The 21764-nt window shown below is 48.6% G+C and overlaps 1 protein-coding gene and 1 non-coding gene across 3 annotated transcripts in view; both read right to left on the reverse strand.

Moving 5' to 3' along the window:
* The window catches only part of EIF5 (eukaryotic translation initiation factor 5), a 62399-nt gene that overhangs the window by 32870 nt on the left and 7765 nt on the right, over nt 1-21764 (reverse strand). For both annotated transcript variants that reach the window (XM_033951227.1, XM_033951228.1), the window contains 4 exons: nt 10225-10336; nt 7559-7695; nt 5976-6134; nt 5615-5776 (listed from right to left, as the gene is read on the reverse strand). In XM_033951227.1, the coding sequence (XP_033807118.1) occupies nt 5615-5776; nt 5976-6134; nt 7559-7695; nt 10225-10336 (570 nt within the window). The remainder of the gene's footprint in view (nt 1-5614; nt 5777-5975; nt 6135-7558; nt 7696-10224; nt 10337-21764) is intronic.
* On the reverse strand, nt 9986-10109 carry LOC117364389. Its single transcript, XR_004540236.1, has one exon. It is a non-coding gene; the product is annotated as a small nucleolar RNA SNORA28 (small nucleolar RNA).

Below are 21764 nucleotides of genomic sequence, written 5' to 3' on the forward strand. Positions count from 1 at the left end.
ATAGCACGCGAAAAACACAAATTTATGTACAGAAATTTTTATATACCACGCATGCTGCCCGACTCTCCTTTCGCTCGCCCCGACTCTCCTCTGGCCACCCCGACTCTCCTCTCCCCCTTGAAGTCCTGTCCCCACCCTGAAAGCCTGATGCCCCCCCCCCCGACGTCCGATTCACCCCCCCGTAGGACCGCTCGCACCCCCACCCCGAAGGATGTGCGAACGGTCCTTCGGGGTGGGGGTGCGAGCGGTCCTGCGGGGGGATGAATTGGACGTCGGGAGGGGGGGGGAACTATGTAAAAAAAATTTTTGTATAACACGCAAGGGTATGCGCGTTACGTAAAAACCACGTATAACGCATGCGTTATATGCGAGAAAATACGGTAAGTCACAAAAATTGAAAAAGTAAAAAATTAAGAATATAGATTTCAGGTTTTTTGGCCAATGACTAGACCATGGAGCAGAAAAAAACTACGCTGATCCTTCAGTCTATGACAAGACTGCGCGTAGGCTCCAATTCTGGGGTCCTATACTAGTCTAAAAAGAAAGAAAATTAGCAGGTATGAACCTAATTTCTCCTTCTTTAGCAAACTCTCCAGGCTGGTATAACTGATAGGATATACCAAAGCAGTACCCATTATGGGTGGCACCCCCAAATGCCCAATACCAGAACACGCTCACTAAACACTACGTCCTGACTATCCACACAGTAGTGGCGCACAAAGGAATGCAGAGAAGTCCAAACCGCAGCCTTACAGGTATCCACTGGAGGCACAAGAGAAGACTCAGTCCAAGAAGATGCCTGACTCGAGTGGAATGAGCCATGAGAAATTCCAGAACAGATTTCTGAAGAAGGTATGGGGAAGCGAGTCTCCTTGATCCAGCGTGCAATGGTAGCCTTAGAAGCGCCATCCCTCTTACGAGGACCTGCTAAAAAATGGACTCCTGGGTCCGCTGAACATAAGAGCTCCGAAGAGCCCTCCTGGGTCCGCTGAACATAAGAGCTCCGAAGAGCCCTCCCAACATCTCAACACTGAGAGGACTACGAACTGATTGACATGAAAAGGTGAAACCACCTTTTGCAGAAAAGAAGCACTCGATACTGCAGATGCAGATGTCCCACCCGAAATCTGAGGAATTTGCGAGAGGCCGGATGAATGGGAATGTGAGTGTAGGCCTCCTTGAGTTCCAGAGAGCATAACCAGTCGTTCTGCTCGAGGAGGGGGTAGAGAGAAGCAAGGGTCAGCATGCGTAATCTCTCCTTGACCAGGAATTTGTTGAGGACCCTGAGGTCCAGAATGGGCCGGAGGTCGCCCGTCTTCTTCGGGACAAGGAAGTACCAGGAGTAAAACCCCCGGTTGAGTTGGTCCACCGGGACCAGCTCGACGGCCCGAAGCCGGAGCAAAGCCTGAGCTTCCCGAAGAAGAAGGGCGGTCTCAGTCAAGTTGGAAGGATACTCTCTTGGAGGGTGGTCCGGAGGGAACCGAAGGAATTGAAGAGAGTACCCTTCCCTGATGATAGTAAGGACCCAGAGGTCGGTTGTTATCGCCTCCCATCGATGACAAAAATGATGGAGCCGCCCCCCGATGGGAAAAACAGGGGGAGGCAGAACGAGACTGGTTATGCTCACGAAGGGACAATCAAAAAGACTGAGGAGCATTGGGGACAGTGGACGGCTGAGGCTTTTGCTGAGCTTTCTGAGGAGGCTGCCGCTTCGCAGGTTGCCTCGCAGGTGGAGCTTGCCTCGATTGATAACACCGTTGATATATTAAAGGCGGTCGAGAGGGTCCAGACTGCTGAGGCTTCGGCTGAAGAATGGACTGAAAGGACTTTTCATGTTTCTTCATGACGGTCGATGGATTCGTCAAAAAGATCCGCCCCAGCACACGGGACGTTCGCCAGGCGGTCCTGAAGATTCGGGTCCATGTCAATGGTCCGCAACCAGGCCAACTGGCGCATCGCCACAGAGCAGGCCGCCACCCGGGCCGAGAGCTCGAAGGCATCATAGGAAGATTGCATCAACTGAAGTCGAAGCTGGGACAGCGAAGCAACCACTTCCTCAAACTCAAAACGAGCCTGGGATTCGACGTAGGGCATAAACCTCCGAAGCACAGGAAGAAAAAATTCCAAATAGGTGGCAAAATGGAAATTATAATTCAGAACTCAGGACGCCATCATGGAATTCTGATAGATGCGTCGTCCAAACTTATCCATGGTTCTGCCCTCGCGGCCTGGAGGCACCGAAGCATATACCTGGGCCGGATGGGACCGCTTGAGCGAGGATTCGACCAGGAGGGACTGATGTGAAAGCTGAGGTCCCTCGAAGCCCTTATGATGCACCGTGCGGTGCCGAGCATCCAATTTCCCAGGGACCGCAGGGATAGAGTACGGAGACTCGAAACACCTCATGAATGTCTGGTCGAGGAGCTTGTGCAGCAGCAGGCGTAAGGACTCGGCTGGAGGACGAGGCAAATGCATGGTATCGAGATACTCCTTGGAGTATCGAGAGCCAGAATCAAGGGTAATGTCCAGGTCATCCGCCACCTGCCTCAGGAACGAGGAAAAAGACAGTTGGTCCGCCAGTGCCGGCCTTCGAGAAGGGCTGGAAGAAGTCGAGGCCTCGGGCTCCACCGAGGCCTGAGAACAGGGTGAGTAAAAAACTTCGGGGTCCTCGAACTCCAGTCCCGGAGGAAGAGACCCAGCCGAAGCAGAGTACCCCATACGAGGCAATTTCTTCTGAGGAGAGATGGTCGAGTGTCGAGAGGAATGCCTCAAAGAGTGCCTGGATCGATGCCCCTCACGATGTCTGGATGGGGATCGAGCCCGTCTGGTAGAATACTGATCCCCCGAAGTCTCCATAGAGCAGATAGGACTCGAGGCCGTAGATCGGAGAGGCGGAAGATTTGTCGCCTCCCCGGCTTGATAGGGGGTTCGGAAAAACTCGTCCTGCTCCCGGCTATGCCCAGGACTGGGAGGCCTCGAAGGTGGACGCCACACCGACTCATTGGGAGGATTAACAGGCTCCAAAGGAAGTAAGTCACTAAGGGAAGCTTTCCGAGGGAATAGGCTCTAAGGGAGGCATGTCACTGAAGGAGGCCTTCCTCGAGGCACTAGGCTCCAAGGGGGGCATGGCACTACCCGAGGCCGACCTCAAGGCGCGGGACGCTGACCGCCGCTCCTCCTCACCGAGCAACGAGGTCGAGCGGCGCGGTGGAGGAGCGGCCCGCCCCTCGGAATCGGAACTGGGAGGTCACCCTGGATCGAGGCCCCTCGGAATCGGAACTGGGAGGTCACCCTGGATCGAGGCAATCAGCCGGGGTCCCACGGTGTTCATGAGTTCCACAAACTGAGCCTCCAGAAGGGACCGCAACGAAGCCGATATGGAGGGATCCGCACCAAAAGGGGGCCCTTCCGCACGGTCTCCGCGCTCCTTCGGTGCCGAGTGCTTCTGCTTGCCAGCCTTCGGCACTTTGAGCACCACCGGTGGAACAATAGGGGTCGGCGCCTGGTCCGAGAAGACGGAGGAAGGCACCGGCGCCGAGGTCGAGGCCAAAACCGACGTGAACGATGCCGGCTTCAGAAGACTCGAAACAGCCGGGGAGGCCGAGGGCTTCGTAGATGGAGTCGAAGCACCAGTCGATGTTGAAGCTGTAGGATCCAACGCAGCTTCCATCTTGAACATGGACTCCCACAGAAGACAGCGACGCTTAAACGCTCGCGCTGTCAGAGTGGAGCAAGGCCGGCACGATTTCGGAAAGTGGTCCGGACCCAGACACTGGAGGCAGCGTCGATGTGAGTCCGTGAGCAAAATCGCGCGCTGGCACTTGCTACACTTTTTAAAACCGGTGATCGGCCGGGACATAGGCCGGAAAAGCTCCGCCGCAAGGTCGAAGGCGCAGGGCCCAAGCCACGTGGCCGACCCGGAGTCTGAAGAAAAAAAAATTTATTTTTTTAAAAAAAGAAATCAAAGAAAGAAACACACGGCAAGAGTAAAAGGAACTCAATCCGCGGCGATGCAGAAGGCAAAAAATCGAATTCAATGGGCACAGAAATGAAGTAAACTTCTCAGCTCCGTGGAAGAAAAAGAACTGAGGAGACACGCCCGGACCATCGGGCGGGAAGGCACTGGCGCATGCATATCCTCCCCCCCAAAAATAAAGTCCACATCATCATCTGTCGTCCCTCCTCCCAAAAGGGTCTTCATCTGGAGAAACTGGGTAAGCCATTAAAAATTCTGGACACCACCTTGGGAAACTGAGGGGGGGGGGGCAGACGCTGTAAAGGTGGGGGAGGACCCATTGAGTGTGGCACCCCTGAGATCAGATGGACCCCCAAAAGGGTCTGGACAAAGAAAAGGGACAATAGTTCATTACTCAGATCCAAAAGGCCGCAACTATCAAAGGGAAAGACTGCACAGGCTTACCACCTCAATCTGAAAATAGACTGACTGTAGATGGGACTGCATAGCCTACTTGTACTAATGCCAAAAGTCAATGTGTCTCAGTCTCCACCTGCTGACAGAGGAACGTAAACCCCTCCGTTCTATGCCAGTCTGGAAGGATAATAAGAGGCAGTTTCCTTTTATTTCTCCTTGGTAGGGGCCCTAGCCCCTGCTTGTTGCACTTAGCAGAATGGCTTTTCAACTGATTTGTTAACTGTTTGCTTGTAAATTGTTTATTGATCATTGTTCTATTTCTTACGTTCAGAGAAGAATGTTTGTAGCTGGGGTCCCCATGTCTCTTTATTTTTCAGTGGCATTTGATTGCTTTGAGGATGGAGCTGTTCTCCACAGCTGAAGGGGAGGAGTCCAAGTTTTTAAAGTGATGCCCTTCTGCAGTTTAGTAGGAATCAACAGCTGAAGTATGAACTCTTGTGTATCTGTAAAAGAAATACAGTTCCTGCTGTCCTAGAAATCTAATTCAAATTGGTTCAGGCCCACTATAATATATTAAAAAAGAATTATATTGCCAATAAGGAGTCAAATCTGTTCCAGCAAAAAGAGGACCTGCCTCATTATCAGCAACTTAGGATCTAAAGAGGTGGGTTTACTAATGCCTAAATCATATTCATTTTTAGTGTCAGTGGAACATGCATGCCATGTGTGAAAGTATTAAATCAGTATTAAGAGCTGGTAGGCTGGAATGCTTATGGAGTGGGTTTGTCCACTTTTATTTATACCATATTGCCAACACATCACATTGAGATTTACACTATGAACATGCCCAAGATTATACACGATTGTACAGTGAATAGTATTTCTACATGCAAATATGCATAATTAAACGACGGCTTAAAGACAGTTCAAGGATCCCTGATGTAGATTGGTGGTCTTTGTGAGTTTTAGCAGGTCTTTGTATAGTGTAGACAGCTGGTCTAAGTATTTAACTTTATGCATTTTACTTCATATACAATTAGACTTCCATGGAAAAATTTAGCCTATGATTATAAAGTCATTTTAATTTTGGAAGACAATATCCTCACGTTGTTTGATAAGTGTGCTTGGCAGATATTAACTGTATGGGCTATGTTCTTACACACGTTATACTGAACCACTATCACCAAACTGATTTGATTATACTATGCCATTAGAAGCAAGTCAAGTTTATGAAATACTTACACGAAGGAAATGGAGTCTGTATCTCTTTAGTTCTTCTCGAATCTTCTCATCAAAGAGAACCTCGGTCAACACTAAAGGGCCCATAGCTTTTACATCCAGTCTCTCTGCCTCTGCCAAAATGTCCTTATCAGATGTATCAATTACCCCTTCTTCCTTCTTTTTCTATAACAACAAAGATAAAGCATGTTATGAAGCATGTTGATAGATGATCCTCCAATTCCAGAAATTAGCACTAATATAAGAGGATTGATCTGGGACCCTGTTTAGGAATATAATTTAAAAACTGAAGCTAAGTTTTCAAGTGGTACCAGACCTGAGAAAGCACCCAATAAAGGAAACCATGCTTCAGAAGAAACATTACCTTTACAAAGTCAAATAGTATATTAACTCTCTCTTCCACAGTTCTTTCCAGATCATCACTTAGAGTCAAGTTCTTTGCATGATCACTTATTTCATCCATTCTACGCCTCTGAGCTTCTTCTGTGGTGTCTTCACCCCAATCATCATCATCTTCCTCTTCCTAAGGCAGCATAGGAAATTATGGTAGTAAGAAACGCTGATATGGGCCATGTCATTCTTATCTACATTTCAAACTAAATTCTGGGTGCCAGAGTATAGCCACTTCCTATACTTATCAGAAGTATCCAGCATCCTAGGTCTCCATGGCCTTTCAAAAGCCCTTTCCAACCTAGCCATGCAAGTGTTCATATTCCCTGGTGTTCCTCCTAAGGTACTCTTATCAAAGCCTCACTATAAACTTGCCTGTCTACTGAAGCCCCATTAGCCACCCCAAAACTTCAGGACAGATTCCATTTCAAAAAGTTCCTTCACTATAGTCAAGCTACCAATACCTTTTTCCAGGCTTAAAAGTGAAATGTTCTGAAAACCAGACTTTCAAGTGGCTGTGAAGGAATTTGCTCGACACTACACAGACCTACAAATCACCGATTTCAGATGAACAGAATTTTAAATCAAAACTGGAATGTTCATACCACTGGAAATTAAACTGGAATTAGACATTTGAAAATGAGCAATTTATAATTAGGTTCTTAACAGAAAACCTCATTTATTTTTAGCCCTTTCCACATGTACTTGTGGTTTCTTTTAGCATTTTACTTTTTGGTAATTACTTAAGTGTGTCTGAAAGCAAGTTTCATGGCAACTGAATTAACTATCTTCATTAAGGAGAAATTAGGTTCTTACCTGCTAATTTTTTTTAGCCTCTCCAGACCAGCACAGTGTTAATCTTACAAGTAGGTATACATCTCATCATGACCAGCAGGTGGAGACAGACCAAACTTTGGAACTGTACATATCATGTGACCCCTCCCTAATTACCTCAGTCTGCTGAATAGCCAAGCAGAACTAAAACTATACAGTCAAACCTCAATTTGCAAGTAACCCGGTTTGCAAGTGTTTTACAAGACGAGCAAAACGTCTCTCACAAACCGAGTGTTGACTCGATTTGCGAGCACCCCCCAATAACCGGCATCGCTCCCCCCCCGCTCGCAAAGGGCCTCCGTACTGTGAGAACAGGAACCCCCCCTTTGGCACCAGCACGCAGCCCACAAGTGCCGGTGCCGCTTGAAGATCTTCTTCCCAGTCTCTGCCGGCTTTGAGCATGCATCTGCGCATGCTCAAGCCCTTCTAATTCTCCCTCTCGCCGAGACCTACCAAATAGTACTGTATCATAAGATAATATTTTATTAAAAATTAACAAGTTCTGAAAGCAATGAGTGGATGTGTGGAATATACATGCAGGCACCACACTTATTAGGGAGATGACCTCATGGCAAATTACTTTATTAGCAGCCAATGCTTCTATAGGCCATGCTGACTTGTGATAGAATAGTTTTTTAATCTGTTTTTAGGGAAATACCAAGCTGCAATATTACAACAAAACAAAATTACAACAATATTACAACAAAACATCCATTAACTTACCTCTTTATTAACCACACAAGGAGGGCTGATCTCATTTAGGGGTGCTGCATCATTGCTAGACACTGAACCATTCTCTTTTTCTTTACCTTTTCTGTTTTTCTTTTCTTTGTCTTTCTTTCCTGTACTGTCACTATTCTCTAGAATAGAGAATGAACCAATACTGATGCAACTTTAAGGCATTACACAAATACAAAATTCAAAATACTTCGTAATTTAATGTCACTAAAAATAATTCTCAAAAAAAATCTAGCCACCTAAATCTTGAGCTGGGGGATCAAAGCCTTTGCTAAAGCTACCAAGTTGTAAAAGGAGGAAAAATTGCAGGCAGGGTAGGGAATTAGGGAAAGTAACAAGTATGCATAATTTGGGGAAGTAAAATTAAAAGTTGGTCAATAATAAAAATTGTGGTAAATTAGACAAATAGTGTTTGAATTAGCTAGCCAACCCTTCTAATGTGAATAGCAGAACCAATTCCCTACCCTTCCCCCACCCTGTCCTTGATAAAAAGGTATTGGTGTCCCTCCAAAAAGGTTCAAAATGTTAAGCCATGCAACCACTGCCTTTCACTTATTACTAGCCAAATGCCCAGCACTACTCTGGCCAGTTTCCTTGATCATACCAAGGACAATCTCTGCCCTCCTATTTCATAATTACACTCCATACCAGTCATCACAGGCCATGGTAGATATGGTGACCGAGTCACCTTCCCCACAGCAAATCCTTAGAGCCCCTGCCCCCCACTACCTTAGGCCAATCCCCCTCCCCCCTCAAAGTTGCACTAGCAAATGCAAGGTCTTTAATCAAAGATGATATACTAATTATCTCCTCGCAAACAATAACTGGGACATCTTCCTAATTACCAAAACCTGGTCTAAAGACAATGACGGAGCTACCTTGGGTATGCTTTACCCATCAGGGTACCAAGTGCTGGCCTGATCATGCACGAGCACTAGAGGTGGAGTTGTAGCTGCTATCACCAAGTCCAACCTCAACCCAAGACGAATAGAAGCCATCATAGTAGATGCGCTAGCAATCTGGTCACATACAACCACGTCATCATACCTCGAGATGAACTTTGCAAGCTAACCAAAAACGAGACAGGATCCCTGGAAGACTTTTTGAAAATGAACATGGTCTTTCACCTTTGCTCTTGAACATGATTAAGAGCTTTACAGATGGAGTTATTCCCACTGATAGGAAAAATTGCCATAGTTCACCCTATAGCTAAGAAGCATACCCATGACTTGTCACAGGTTAAATCCTAACCTTCCATTTAACTCATGTTTTTTGAAACATCTTGTTTTTCTTCAACTACCTCGACACTCCCAAGAAATCAAATGCTATGTCCTTTTCAATCTGGTTTTAGGAAATGTCACTCTATAGAGACAATATCAGCATAATGCACAATTGTTACACTTCTGTAGATCAGGGTAAAGCAATGCTGTTAATATATCTTTGGATTCTACCGCAGCCTTTGATTTAGTAAGTCATTCTCTCTCGATTACAATCTTTAGGACTATCAGGCATTGTTTTGAAACAGTTTGAATTTTTTTAGATTATAAAACATTTAAGAGTATCATGCTCATATTCTATTTCTTGTTCTAATAAACTTACTTGTGGTGTACCACAGGGTTTGGTACTTTCTGTTATTATTCAACATCTTGAGTCCTTTGGCTCAAAGGATTCAAGAATTTCAAAATTAAGAGCCGTTTCAATGCAGGTGACATCTTAGTCATTCCACAAAAGATCAAAATAATCTTGATTTAGCTTCCTTACAATCCTGTCTCGAATGGATTATAATAAACTTGTTCTGAACCCTCAAAAAACTACTATGACTTGGGATTACCAGTACATCTAGTTCTTTTACCATTGCTCCCTATTTGCGTGCTCAACCTATCACATTACTGAATATGACATACTTGGGAGTTCAGATAGATGTTCATCATTTAACTTGCAATTAACTTGTCGTTTGATCTTGTTTTGCATCATTATGTCAAATTTGAATATGCTCTTATATAGATGACCAATGCATGAATGAAAGATTCACAAGACGTTTTATCTCAAAGTTGGATTACTACATCATTTATATGGGTCTTCCAAAAATAGCTCTCAAAAAAATTAAGACTTCAAAAATACTGCCATTAAGATGTTAATCAATGCCCTCCCCAAAAAACCCAAAACACAACGGCATGACATCGCCCAAAGAAAAAAAGCAAATCTGAATGTGGCAATACCTCCACAGCCAATTATTCCTAGCAGGGTTCTGGAAGAGGAATATGCCAAATTACAGCTCTATATTTTTCTACTTAAAGCCATGCCAAATCGCCTTGGAAGAGGATGTTTCTCCAATTGTGAGAAGTGTTGCAACTGTGTAGCTAAAAGCAAAACTGAACAAAGTACCAAAACACAGGATTTTAAAGTAGCATATTTGTTCAAGTCAATATAACAGTTTTTCCCATGGTACAGAGAATACTGGAATAGAACTAGACTTTTCTACTTTAGCAAGTCCAAATTGAGACAAACAATTAATATCTGCCCCAGAGTGTTGCTTGCAAGTGGTATGCTCCATAACTAATCTGGCAAAATGTTCAAAGTTATACTGAAGCTCTTTCACACCCCCTCTCAAAAACAAAAAAATTGTAAGTCCAGGCAAGTAACTCACTTACCAGGTGGATTTTTGAGAATGAACGTGCAGAGTTTATGGTGTGTGTCAAGCATGCCTCGATAACCACAGGCTTTGCAAGAGTTACCTATGGTTTGTTTTTTCATATTGACATGCTGTAAGATAAAAAAAAGAGAAATTAGGTTCTTACCTGCTAATTTTCTCTCTCTAACAGTACAGTTCTTAACTGATGGGTTCACCGTGACCAGCAGGTGGAGACTGAGGCCAAACTTTGGTTGTAGTATATTAGCTGAGGCTTTTTAAGCCAGTCTGCCAAATAGCCAAACAGAACTAAGAATAAACTAATATGAAACAACAACACTCCAAACAGGAGGGAAAAAAACAACAAATACCTAGTAACGCTGTTGGAAAATGCATAGAACCAAAACCCTGCAGTGAAATGTCACCACAGCTCACCAGCGCCGCTGTTCTTGTATCTCCCTGGCCCTAGAAAAATACTAGAACCCACAGAAAAACAAAGATCTGCATGTGAACAAAAACCGAAATCACCATAGAAAGACAGATAGGGTGGGGAATCATACCTGTCTAGAGAGACTAAAAGAAAATTAGCAGGTAAGAACCTAATTCCTCCTTCTTTGTCACTCTCTAGACGGGTACAGTTATTAACTGATGGGACGTACCAAAAGCAGTACCCATCACTGGTGGGATCCCCCAAAGGGCTGACACCAGAACCCGCTCAACACCACGTCCCAACGTGCCTGAACGTCCACATGGCAAGTGTCGAACAAAAGATTTCAGAGAAGACCAAACCGCAGCCTTACAAAGATCCACTGGATGCACAAGAGCAGACTCAGCCCAAGAAGCTGACTGACACCAAGTGGAATGAGCCCTGAGAATATGCAGAACAGGCTTTTTCTGAAGGTGATATGCAGAAGCAATAGTCTCCTTAATCTACTGCACAATAGTAGCCCTGGAAGCACCATCCCCCTTATGAGGACCTGCCAAAAGGACAAAAAGATGATCTGACTTCCTGAACTCCTGGGTCCGCTGAACATAAGAGCGAAGGACTTGACAGAAATCCAACTTGCACAACTGCCTTTGCTCCGAAAAGACCCCTCAATCATAACATGAAAAAGCGAAACCTTTGGCAGAAAAGGAACTGGCCACAGCACAACGTGCTGAGAAAACTCTAGAAAAAGAGGCCTACAAGAAAACGCTTGCAGCTCAAACACACGTCTTGCAGATTTAATAGTCGCCAAAAAGACCGCTTTAGGAATAAGGCCCTTCAACAAGCAGGCACTCAAAGGCTCAAAAGGTGAGTGTACCAGAACGGATAAGACCAAATTAAGATCCCTAGATGGAGCAGATGGCCGAACGGGGGGCTTGAGCAATTTGGCCACCCGCAAAAAACGAACCACGTCGGTAATGGCAGTCAAATGGACCCTGTAGCAACCCACGAAAGGTAGACAAGGCTGCAAGCTAAACCCGGAAAGAAGACCAAGTCAGTCTCCTGTCCAACCATCCTGCAAGAACGCCAAGATGTTAGGCAGAGAAGCGGGAAGAGACCACCCCACTCCTCAAAAATCTGCCAAATGCAAACATAAGCCCGAGAAGTAGAAAGCCCCTGGGACCCCAAGAGAGTGGAGATCACTATCTGAATAACTTATCTTACCTAGGCGTGCCCTTCCAAGAGCCAAGCCGTAAGACAAAAGAGATCCAGATCGAACATTGGAATGGAGCCTTGACAAGTAGTCGGTCGAGAGGATCCACCACAAGTTGACAAACCAGATCTGCGTACAACGGACTCCTGGGCCAGTCTGGGGCCACCAGGATCATGAGGCTGGAATGCTGAACAATGTGAAGAAGAACTCTGCCCACTAACAGCCACAGAGATAACACGCATGAAAGGCTTGCCACTGACCATGGTTGAACTAGAGCATCCAGCCCCTCGGCCTGAACATCCCTGAAACAGTGGGGTGTTTTGGCCATCCAGTCCATGAGGGGCTGACCCCAAGTCTGCACTATTAACTGGAAGACCGCAGAACTGAAACACCACTCTCCGGGATCTAGCACATGATGACCGAGTAAGTCCTCCTGAATATTCCCCACTACCGCTTTGTGGTAAGCGGAGACGTCCAGAAGATCTGCCTCCTGCACCACCAGACAACTCTTGGTGCCCCCGATGACTGACATTGGCTACCGCAGTGGCATTGTCTGAGAGAACCCGGACCAGCTCACCATGTCCAAGGAAGCTGCCGTCAACCCCAAGACCTGGAGAAAATCCTGCACCCGAAGACACCGGGACGCTATGAGTAGGCAAATTTACGCCTCTGGGAGGAAGACTTTCAGAATAAAGATGATGTTAAATGGAACCTTCCACAAATATAGATAAACCCACTTCTGAGTGAATTCTATATAGAAGGGGGCAGCATAAGTAGATCTGCTGTTAGAATCAAAAGGGAAAAATCTTACTCCTTCTTGTCACCTCCTTGATGTTATGGAAAAATCTTATTGTTATTTATAAATCTAATCAGTAACAGTAAGATTTTTCCAGAATATCAAGGAAGACTTTCCTCAAAGAGGTGTCAAACAGAACCCCAAGATACTCCAGGAACTGAGGGGGCCAAATGGCTCTTGGACAGGTTGACAACCCATCCCAGTGGCTGTAGGAACTCTACCACTCGAGCTGTGACCCGGGTGCTCTCCTGTTCAAATCAACCAGTTGTCCAGGTAGGGATGAACCAGAATGCCCTCCTTGCGCAAACCCACAGCCACAAAACATTGCAAAACAAGAGACATGGTGATGGGAGGCCCAGATCAGAACATGCAAGTAGGTATCCATCCGATCAAGAGAAGTCAGATACTTCCCCGGCCGAACTGCCAGAATGACAGATCGCAGCGACTCCATGCGAATAGAAAGAACTCAGAGCCCTGTTGACTCCTTTCAAATCTAAAATGGGCCGATAAATCCCCCCTTTCTTGGGCACCATGAAGTAAATGGAGTATCTGCCGGTGCGACACTCCCGAGGGGGCACTGGAACAATTGCTTTGAGATCTAACAATCTGTGAAGGGTCTGGCAAAAAGCCTGCTTCTTCCACGCCACCTGACAAGGAGAAGCTAGATGTAGGCAAACTCCAGAGCATAACCGTCTCCAATCATCTCCAGGACCCACTGATCGGGTGTGATCTCTGCTCAATTTGGATAACCTTGCCCAGACGGACAGGGGGTGCCGGCAATGAATCATTGGGCAGGACGGGCAGCAAGGGGGAACCCGTGGAAGAATTCCCAACTCCCCACCGGACCCCCCGAAAGGACTGCATGCACTGAAAGAAACAGCCCCGAGAGGACCAGAGGCCAGAAAGGAAGTGGCACCTCGACCAGGACGGAGCCGGTGGAAACCACCCTCAAGCAGTGCCACCCCGTGCCAGTGGCCTAGCTCTGTCTTCAGGCAAACAAGTTATGGTCTGAACCAACTTGTCCAAATCTTCTCCAAACAAGAAAGACCCCCCTAAAGGGGAATTTCATCAGCTTAGCCTTGGATGCCACATCCGCCGACCATGCCCGAAGCCACAACGTATGACGCGCAGCCACCCCGAACCATAGATTTGGCCGAAGTCCACAACAGGTCATACATGGCATCCGAGCGATAAGCACCCCCATCTCAATCTTAGCTACTTCTTTCTCTACTAAGTCCCAGTTAGACTCGCAGTCAAGGAAACTCTCAGCCCACTGAAAACAAGACCAAGCAACCAGCCACACATCGCCGCCTGGACCACCAGGGAAGTATCATCAAAACTCTTTAAGGAGAGACTCCAACTTACGCTCCTCAGGGTCCCTCAAAGCAGAGCCACCCTCAACAGGCACCGTATTCCGTTTTGTGATGGCAGAGACTACCACGACCACTACAGGCAACTAAGGTGTCCCGTTTCCCCCCCCCCGGGATGCGATATAGGTGGGCCATGGAACCCGCAAAACGAAAAGGAGCCTCTGGCTCCTGCCACTGGGCGAGCATGATATCCCAAATATCCAGATGCATAAGAAAAGAGCGGGAAGCCTAGCAGATCCCCCGAAGCAAGGGATCCACCACACGCGGGGAGCTCCATCAGTGTCCTCTAACTTGTCCTGCTGAAAAATGCACACCATGGACAAGTCCTCGCCAGTCGACGGAAGCACAAATCCGCCGCTAACAGAATCCGTTCCCCCACAAGGACCCTGGTGGTCAACCCAAAGGTCAAGGACCTCAACAAAATCTTGCTCCTCCTAATAAAAAGTTATCGTCCCAAGAAATCCGTGGCTGCTTGGACAAGAGTAGAGGGGAACAAAACTGGCACCGATTACAGTGGACATAGAGGGCAACCCTCCCACCCCGGGGAGGAAACAGGACCTCCAGCTGCCTTACAAAGGGCTAAAACAAAATCTGGGGGGGGGGGGGGGGCAATCCATGGGCACCCCACAGCAGAAGCCTGCCCCCGTCTCTCCAATACAGGAGAAAGGTCACCTGAGGCTAAAGAAAAAAAAAAAAAAATGGAGGTGCTTCCCGCCAAAAATCAAAGCTAAATTGCCTGCAGCGTCTGAGGCCTAAAACGCCCCAGCCATTAAAGCAGGCAAGCTGGCAGCAGTAGTAATGGAATCTTTTGCTCTGACTGTCGGCGGCTGGGGAAGCCCAGGCTTCCCTGCTGCCGACTAGTGAGACACTTGGAGGTTATCCCTGGCTGCTGGCACCTGATGCTGATGAGAATACCCCTCAGCTCTGGCCTGAACAGCACTTGCACAGGCCAGCCACGAGTACCTCGCGTCTGGAGCACAATGAGCCCTTTTCCCCTGTAAGTGTTCATTGCGCAATAAGTGACCTAGGTAGGAGAAAAGTGCCAGTTAGCATAAACATACAGCAAATTTAAAGGGAAAGAACCCTTTAAACCAGCACTGCCTAAGGATTTTTTTGGGTGGGGGAGGGAGAGGGGCGGGGGTTTCCAGAACAGACTCCACTGGCTCTCTAAGCCAGAAGCCTGACCGGTATCGGTGGCCAGGCTGCCAGCTGAGGCACCTCTACAAGAACTTGGGAAGGTGGAAGAAGGGACCCAAACTTGAGACCCGTCAGGTTTGACGGACCCCCAAATACGACCCATCCAAGCTCCGTCCGGCACCAAAAGGGACCAGGGGCCCTAAACAAATTTCAACATCTCTAAAAAGGGAAGCCTAAATTTTTTTCTAGCTTACTACCTGCTTGGAGACTGAGCAAGACTGGTTTAGGAGGAGAAGCCTCAGCTAGTATACTACAACCAAAGTTTGGTCTCAGTCTCCACCTGCTGGTCACAGTGAGCAATATATTACCCATCTAGAGAGACAAAGAAAGCACAGTTACTTACCGTAACAGGTGTTATCCAGAGACAGCAGGCAGATATTCGTAACGCATGGGTGACGTCACCTGATGGAGCCCCGGTACGGACCTGTTTAACTAGAAAGTTCTAGTTGGCCGCACCGCGCATGCGCCTTCCCGCCCAACGGAGGAGAGCGTGGTCCCCAGTTAAGATAAGCCAGCTAAGAAGCCAACCCGGGGAGGAGGGTGGGACGTAAGAATATCTGCCTGCTGTCCCTGGATAACACCTGTTACGGTAAGTAACTGTGCTTTATCCCAGGACAAGCAGGCAGCATATTCTTAACGCATGGGTGACCTCCAAGCTAACAGAGAGGGAGGAGGGATGGTTGGCCATTAGGAAAATAAATTTTGTAACAGATTGGCCGAAGTGTCCATCCCGTCTGGAGAAGGCATCCAGACAGTAGTGAGTAGTGAACGTGTGAACTGAGGACCAAGTGGCAGCCTTGCAGATTTCCTCGATGGGCGTGGAACGGAGGAAAGCCACAGAAGCAGCCATAGCTCTGACCCTGTGGGCCGTGACAGCACCTTCCAGGGAGAGACCGGCCCCGAGCATAACAGAACGCAATTACAGGCAGCAAGCCAGTTGGAAAGCGTCCGTTTAGAGACAGGACGACCTGGACGGTTAGGATCGAAGGTCAGAAAGAGCTGAGGGGACGAGCTGTGAGCCCTGGTACGGTCAAGGTAGTATGCAAGGGCACGCTTACAATCCAGCGTGTGCAACGCCTGTTCCCCAGGATGAGAATGGGGTTTAGGGAAAAAGACAGGCAACACAATGGACTGGTTGAGGTGAAAAGCAGAGACCACCTTGGGAAGGAATTTAGGATGGGAACGCAGAACCACCTTGTCATGGTGAAAAACAGTGAACGGTGGATCGGCGACCAGTGCGTGCATCTCAGTAACCCTCCTGGTAGAGGTGATGGCAATGAGGAAAAGCACCTGCCATGTTAGAAGTTTGAGCGAAGTTGTGGAGAGGCTCAAAAGGGGGTTTCATGAGGGCTGATAAAACCACATTCAGGTCCCAGACGACAGGAGGAGGCTTCAGAGGTGGTTTGACATTGAAGAGGCCTCTCATGAACTGGGAAACCAGTGGATGAGCCGTGAGAGGTTTTCCGAGGATAGGCTCATGAAACGCAGTGATGGCATTGAGGTGGACTCTGATTGAGGTAGACTTGAGGCCAGCGTCGGACAGAGAGAGCAAATAGTCCAGTACAGTTTCCACCGCTAATTGAGGTGGGATTGTGATGATGCAGTAGACACCAAGAGGAGAACCTGGTCCACTTCCGATGGTAACATTGGAGGGTGGCCGGTTTCCTGGAGGCATCCAAAATGCGACGGACAGGCTGAGACAGATTCTCTGGAGAGGTCAGCCCAAGAGAAACCAAGCTGTCAGGTGGAGCGAGGACAGGTTGGGATGTAGTAGAGACTGATGCTGCTGTGTAAGTAGAGTAGGAAACACAGGAAGAGGAATGGGCTCCCTGGAGCTGAGCTGGAGCAGGAGGGAGAACCAGTGTTGGCGAGGCCACCGAGGAGCAATGAGAATCATGGTGGCTCTGTCCCTGCGGAGTTTGAATAACGTCTGCAACATCAGAGGCAGTGGAGGAAAGGCATAGAGGAACCGATCCGTCCAGTCGAGCAGGAATGCATCTGGGGCCAGACGATGAGGAGAGTAGAGTCTGGAGCAGAACTGGGGCAGCTGATGGTTGTGAGGAGCTGCAAAGAGGTCCACCTGAGGAGTGTCCCACAGAGTGAAGATGGAGTGGAGTGTGGGAGGATCCAATGTCCACTCGTGAGGTTGAAGGATGCGGCTGAGATTGTCGGCCAGGGAGTTCTGTTCGCCATGGATATAGACGGCCTTGAGGAAGAGACTGCGGGCCGTGGCCCAGGTCCAGATGCGGATGGCTTCCTGACAGAGGAGGGGAGATCTGGTGCCGCCTTGCTTGTTTATGTAATACATGGCAACTTGGTTGTCTGTGCACAGGAGAAGAACCTGAGGGTAGAGAAGATGCTGGAAGGCCTTGAGAGCATAGAACATGGCTCTCAGTTCCAGGAAATTGATGTGATGTAGACGCTCCTGAGGGGTCCAGAGACCCTGGGTGCGCAGATCTCCCAGGTGAGCTCCCCACGCATAGGGGGAGGCATCCGTGGTGATGATCCTGGAGTGAGGGGGCAGATGAAAGAGGAGACCCCTGGAAAGATTTGAGGAGTTCAACCACCATTGAAGAGATTGCTGAAGAGACGATGTCACAGAGATGGGATGAGAAAGAGGATCCGTGGTCTGTGACCATTGGTTGGCCAGAGTCCATCGAGGTGTCCGGAGGTGGAGTCGTGCCAGAGGAAGCACATGGACTGTCGAAGCCATGTGGCCCAGGAGGATCATCATATGCTGAGCTGGAATAGAGCGACAAAGGAGCACCTGACGGCAGAGATGGAGCAGGGTCCGTTGGCGGTCGGAGGGAAGAAACGCCCTCATCAGAGTGGTGTCGAGAACTGCTCCAATGAACTGAAGTCGCTGTGTGGGAAGCAGATGCGACTTGGGGTAGTTGATCTCGAATCCCAGGAGATGGAGGAGAGAGATGGTGTGATGAGTGGCTTGTAGCACAAGCGGAGACGTAGGTGCTTTCACCAACCAATCGTCCAAGTAGGGGAACACCTGGAGGTTGTGAGACCTGAGGAAGGCCGCCACCACAATAAGGCACTTGGTGAACACCCTGGGCGATGATGCGAGGCCAAAGGGTAGCACTTTGTACTGATAGTGGCGGTGCTGTACCTGAAATCGGAGGTAGCGACGTGAAGTCAGATGGATTGGAATGCGAGTGTAAGCCTCTTTGAGGTCTAGGGAACATAGCCAGTCGTGTTGAGAGAGAAGAGGGTAAAGCGTGGCCAGGGAGAGCATCCTGAACTTTTCCTTGACCAGACACTTGTTGAGGTCCCTGAGATCGAGGATGGGACGGAGGTCTCCCGTCTTCTTGGGTACCAGGAAGTAGCGGGAGTAGAATCCCTGACCCCTTTGGTCTGGGGGAACTTCTTCGATGGCATTGAGAAGGAGGGATTGGATCTCCCTCAGGAGGAGTGGAGTTTGGGAGGAATGAGAAGCAGACTCTACGGGAGGATTGTCTGGTGGAAGAGTCTGGAAGTTGAGGGAGTAGCCGTGGCGGATGATGTTGAGTACCCACTGGTCTGATGTGATGACCTCCCAACGGTTGAGAAAAATTGTGAGGCGGCCTCCGATAGGTTGAGGAAGAGGCACCGAGGATTGGAGACTGGCTATGCTCTGGAGAAAAGAGTCAAAAGGGCTGAGATGGTTTTGACTGTGGGAGAGGCTTGGCCGGTTGGCGAGACTGTGAACGTGCTTGAGATTGGTGCTGCTGATGAGGTCGGCGAGGCTGTTGATGCTGAGGCGGGTTGAGGGGTCTGGCCAAAAACCTGCATTGGTAGGAAGACTGCTGTTTGTAGGGGCGAGCAGGTGGAGTCTTCTTTTTGGGTTTGATCAGGGTATCCCACCTGGTCTCGTGTGCCGAGAGTTTCTGGGTAGTTGAGTCCAGGGACTCCCCAAAGAGTTCATCACCAAGACAAGGTGCGTTGGCTAGGCGGTCCTGGTGATTGATATCAAGGTCAGAAACCCTCAGCCAGGCCAAGCGCCTCATGGCGACAGCCATGGCAGAAGCTCGAGAGGTCAGTTCAAAAGAGTCATAAATGGATCTCACCATAAATTTCCGGAGTTGGAGTAAGCTGGAAATTTGCTGTTGAAAAATCAGGATCTTACGCTCAGGGATGTACTTTTGGATGGAGGAGAGTTGTTGCACCAAATGCTTCAGATAGGAGAAGTGGAAGGTGTAATTATTAGCTCTGTTGGCAAGCATGGAATTTTGATAAAGGCGTTTGCCAAATTTATCCATCGTTCTGTCTTCTCTGCCAGGAGGTGTGGAGGCATAGACACTTGAACCCTGGGTTTTCTTTAAGGTGGACTCCACAAGAAGGGATTCATGGGGCAGTTGAGGTTTATCGAACCCCGGGATAGGAATGACCCTGTACAAACTATCCAGTTTTCGAGGGGCACCCGGTACCGTGAGGGGGTTTTCCCAATTCTTGTAAAAAGTTTCCCGTAAGATGTCGTGTACGGGTAACTTTAAAAATTCCTTGGGAGGTTGTTCGAAGTCCAGGGCGTCAAGGAAAGCCTGGGATTTCTTAGTCGGACTCTAAAGGGATAGATAGAGCTGCCGACATTTCCCTTAGAAATTTTGTGAACGAGGACTGTTCAGGTTTGGAACTGGTATCGACCATCGAGGGTTCCTCGTCTGTTGATGAAGCCTCATCATCGGTACCGGGTGGGGATTCTTCCCATAAGTCCGGGTCCCTGACGTCGGTGTGCACGGGGCGGGACGGTGGTGCGGACGGCTCAGTGTGGCGAGTCTTAGAGAGAGATTTACCAGAGCACATCGAGACGGTACCGGGGGAAGAAGACCGGTGCCGGTCCTGGTCTCGATGTTGGGGAGGGTCTGCATCAGAGCGGAGTTGCACCGGAGGATGAAGTGGTTCAGCCGCGAGTACCGGCATGGAGGTGTTCAACGGTACCGATGGTGTCGACACCGGTGGTATGGTGCGAGGCTCGGGCCGGGCCGGTACCGGAAGGAGCGGGGCCAATATTGCGGGCAACAAGTGCTGGAGTTGCTGTTGAAGTTGTTCCTGCAATTGACTATGGAGTATGGCCGCAATGCGGTCGTCCAGAGGAGGCACCGGTACCGCTTTTTTCTTTTTCGGTACCATAGGTGCCGCTCCATGCCCCGGCGATGAGGAGGCCGATGACGAGGCACTCACCGAGATCGGGGCGGAGCGTTTGCGGGGTTGGCGTGATGCCGGGAGGACCGGCGTCGCCGGTGTGGCAGGAGGGCGCTCAAGGGAAGTGGAAGGCTTCTTAGCCGGCTTACCTGGTGCCAGCGACCCCGAGGATGGATTAGGCGTCGAAGTAGTCGGTGCCGACTTTTGTGGTGCCGATGACGGCGCGGCCGATTCCATGGCAGACCCGGTACCGAACAGGATGTTCGGTTGGATCTGCCTATTTTTCAATGTACGCTTTTTAAGAGTAGCACAGCGGGTGCAGGTGTCGGCCCGATGCTCTGGACCCAGGCACTGTAGGCACCAATTGTGTGGGTCAGTGAGAGATATCGGGCGTGCACACCGCTGGCACTTCTTAAAGCCCGGCTGAGGGGGCATGAAGGGAAACACGGCCTCTGCAAAATCAAAACCGGAGGCCTGTATGGTGGCAACAGGCCCCGCCGGGGCCGGCCCGAAAAATAAGATAAAATAAAGTTGTTTTTTTTACAAAAAAATAACGAAAAAGAAACCCGAAGGGAAAAAGAACAAAAAAGGAAGAGAATTTCGCGACCGGGAAGGCAAAATCTGAAATTTCAACGGCCGTTGAAACACATGCGTCTTCTTCGCTCCGCGGAAACGAAGAAACTGGGGACCACGCTCTCCTGTCGGGCGGGAAGGCACTGCGGCCAACTAGAACTTTCTAGTTAAAAAGGTCCATACCGGGGCTCCGTCGGTGACGTCACCCATGCGTTAAGAATATGCTGCCTGCTTGTCCTGGGATAAAAAGTGGTTACACAGTGCAGCCTCATATACCCCCCCCCCCCCCCACAATGTATGTGGAGACCAGTTTGAATGAGGGAGCCAAAAGAAAGGGGATGTGTGGCTTTAGAACATAAAACTACCCAGGACAGAGGGGGGAAGAAGAAAATCAGTCCCAACTACAAAAACAAGTTGGTAAAGCATAGCATATACATGGTTCAGATTCTTTCCAATCTCAATGCATGGAAATTCATGTGCCTGAATGTGTGCAGCTCGGATACGAGATTAATGCATGTTTTTGAAAGATGCAATTCCTTATGTTACAATGAAGCAGTGTACATATACCTTTGTTACATTCTTTTTAGAGAAGTAGTTAAATAAATTTCCCTGTAAAACAAAATCACACATAAAAGCCCTGCCACCCCTCAAACCACATCCTTCCTTCCACCCCTACCTTAAAGTGAGCTAGAGAGGGAGGGATGGCACATACACCATCCAACAGAGATTTCAACTAAAAGTGTGTCCAGACATATTACCCATCCTTCTAACCAAGTGAGGAAAAGTTGCCAACTTCCCCAATGAGCACAAAGTTTGGCAATAGCTTAATCTTGACCTGCCCACATATAGGGGCAAT

Source organism: Geotrypetes seraphini, chromosome 7, assembly GCF_902459505.1.
Source record: "Geotrypetes seraphini chromosome 7, aGeoSer1.1, whole genome shotgun sequence".
Taxonomy (NCBI): domain Eukaryota; kingdom Metazoa; phylum Chordata; class Amphibia; order Gymnophiona; family Dermophiidae; genus Geotrypetes; species Geotrypetes seraphini.